This window comes from Strongylocentrotus purpuratus, unplaced genomic scaffold, assembly GCF_000002235.5.
Source record: "Strongylocentrotus purpuratus isolate Spur 01 unplaced genomic scaffold, Spur_5.0 spur5_scaffold_6, whole genome shotgun sequence".
In the NCBI taxonomy this organism is placed as follows: domain Eukaryota; kingdom Metazoa; phylum Echinodermata; class Echinoidea; order Camarodonta; family Strongylocentrotidae; genus Strongylocentrotus; species Strongylocentrotus purpuratus.
Window position 1 is genome coordinate 44,137,571 of NW_022145612.1, and position 1,917 is coordinate 44,139,487.

Here is a 1,917-nt window from a genome sequence, read left to right on the forward strand (position 1 = left end):
GAGATGATGGGAACATATAGATTCAACATCATGTCTGAACATGCCCTTTATTGCTTTGTATTGCCTGTACCTTTACTTACATTGTTGATGTTGATTGCACAGTGATTTATGAACCTCATAGTTTTATTGTTACCATTTCTGTAAAGTCACATGGATTGGAAAAGAAGACCTTCTGGTTACAGTTATTTAGTTAATCTTTTTCTTCTCCCGGCATCCATGTGACTCTTTTCCAAATGTACTCTTGTTTTGTATTCAACAATTTTCTTTGCCTTTGCCGAATAAAAAATAATAAATGATAATGATAATAATATATATGTTTATTTGATCACAACGTTTCAGTACAAATGCAGGATGGTTTGCTGCAGCTCAACCTACAGACAGATGATGAGCTGTTTGTTTCGTTAGCGGGACTCAAACAGGTATGAGCTTGGTCTTTAATTGACTGCAAATATCATGGAACAGAGTGTTTGTCAGAAATCAATATTTGTTATGAACGTGCTCATGTAATGAGCTGTTCCTGACATTAGTTGGATGCAAACATCTACAGCTTAGTCAGGAGTTTACTTTAAAGTGCAAGGAAACTGGATATAATAAACTGTTCACATTTGCAAACCAAGATGATACCTAGGTATGAAACAAATTAATTTTGTAAGACCCTCACAGAAATTAAATATTTGATACTGCAATCAGTAGCTATATGCTAGAGTCATATTTATATAATAGTGGATGGCTTTGAGTGTGATACAAGAATATATTGTCACACAAAAACAAAGCAATACAATATCATTATTATTATGTATATCAGGCTGCACTAGTGAAATAACTAAATTTGACTCGATAATCAAGCAATATTGTAACGACAGTTGAAGTTCCCGGATGACAGAGCAATATTGATCAGTCATCCGGGTACTGCGCTAAAGTTATTAAATACACAGATTTATTGTACCTCTTGGAAGTGTTATATAGATAATAATACAGTTTCTTGAAGACCCACTCAGTTATGGATAATGAGTGCTATATAAGAAACAGATGTAACTATATTATGATGCATTTGCAAGTTGCAAACAAAGTTTGAGAAAGGGGGAACGTGGTTTGCTGCACCATTTGCTTGGTAGTCGATATGTATTGTTTTATGTTGTTGGATCAAGTTTACATACATGACACTAGGAGCAAATGTTTGATCCAATTTTTTTCCTCTCTCTCTCTCTCTCTCTCTCTCTCTCTTTCTCTCTCTCTCTCAGTTGAAAGATATCATGAATGGTAAGTTGAGATTCACCCAAGGTCTCATAGATCCCGATGAAATCAGCATTAATGATAATCACTACTCACATGGAGAAGGGGCGGAGCAACAATCAATCCCTCAGGAGAACCAATCAGATGACACTATCCACACCACAAACAACAACAGCAACGCTAATGCACCAATCACATCCATCCAAAGCAGTTCAGAGGTGGAGCCTGATGACACCCTTAGAGAGTCACCTGTGAGTGGCAGCACTGAGCAGCCAATCACAGCCAGTCTTGGCACTGAGGGGGAGGAGCCACATGATACGGCTGCTGTGATTGGTGAGAGGAATGCAAGGGTGAATCCTTTCAACACAAATGGAGTGAAAGATAAGGAACTTGTGTCAGGTGGACTTGACGAAGAGGACCAGGAAAATGGAAATGCAAAGTGCAATAGCCACCCTTTGTTTGACTCATAACATAAACTTTGAAAATACAAACCACGTTGAACTATGACATTAGACAGTCATATATCTACATATGTGCACATGCTGTAAATAAGAATTAAAGGGATGCATCTATACAAAGAAATATTATTGTTGGCGGAAACAAAAGATAACAAATATTATATTTTCATCGTATCACAGAGAAAAACATGCCTGTACATATATTTTCAGCTGGAATAGTTTGAAA

At 36.8% G+C, this 1,917-nt stretch overlaps 1 protein-coding gene across 2 annotated transcripts in view; it reads left to right on the forward strand.

The window, feature by feature from the left end:
* The window catches only part of LOC594819 (TBC1 domain family member 5), a 24,566-nt gene extending 22,649 nt beyond the window's left edge, over positions 1 to 1,917 (forward strand). For both annotated transcript variants that reach the window (XM_011670580.2, XM_794243.4), the window contains 2 exons: positions 340 to 419; positions 1,242 to 1,917. In XM_011670580.2, the coding sequence (XP_011668882.1) occupies positions 340 to 419; positions 1,242 to 1,703 (542 nt within the window). In that variant the 3' untranslated portion in view covers positions 1,704 to 1,917. The remainder of the gene's footprint in view (positions 1 to 339; positions 420 to 1,241) is intronic.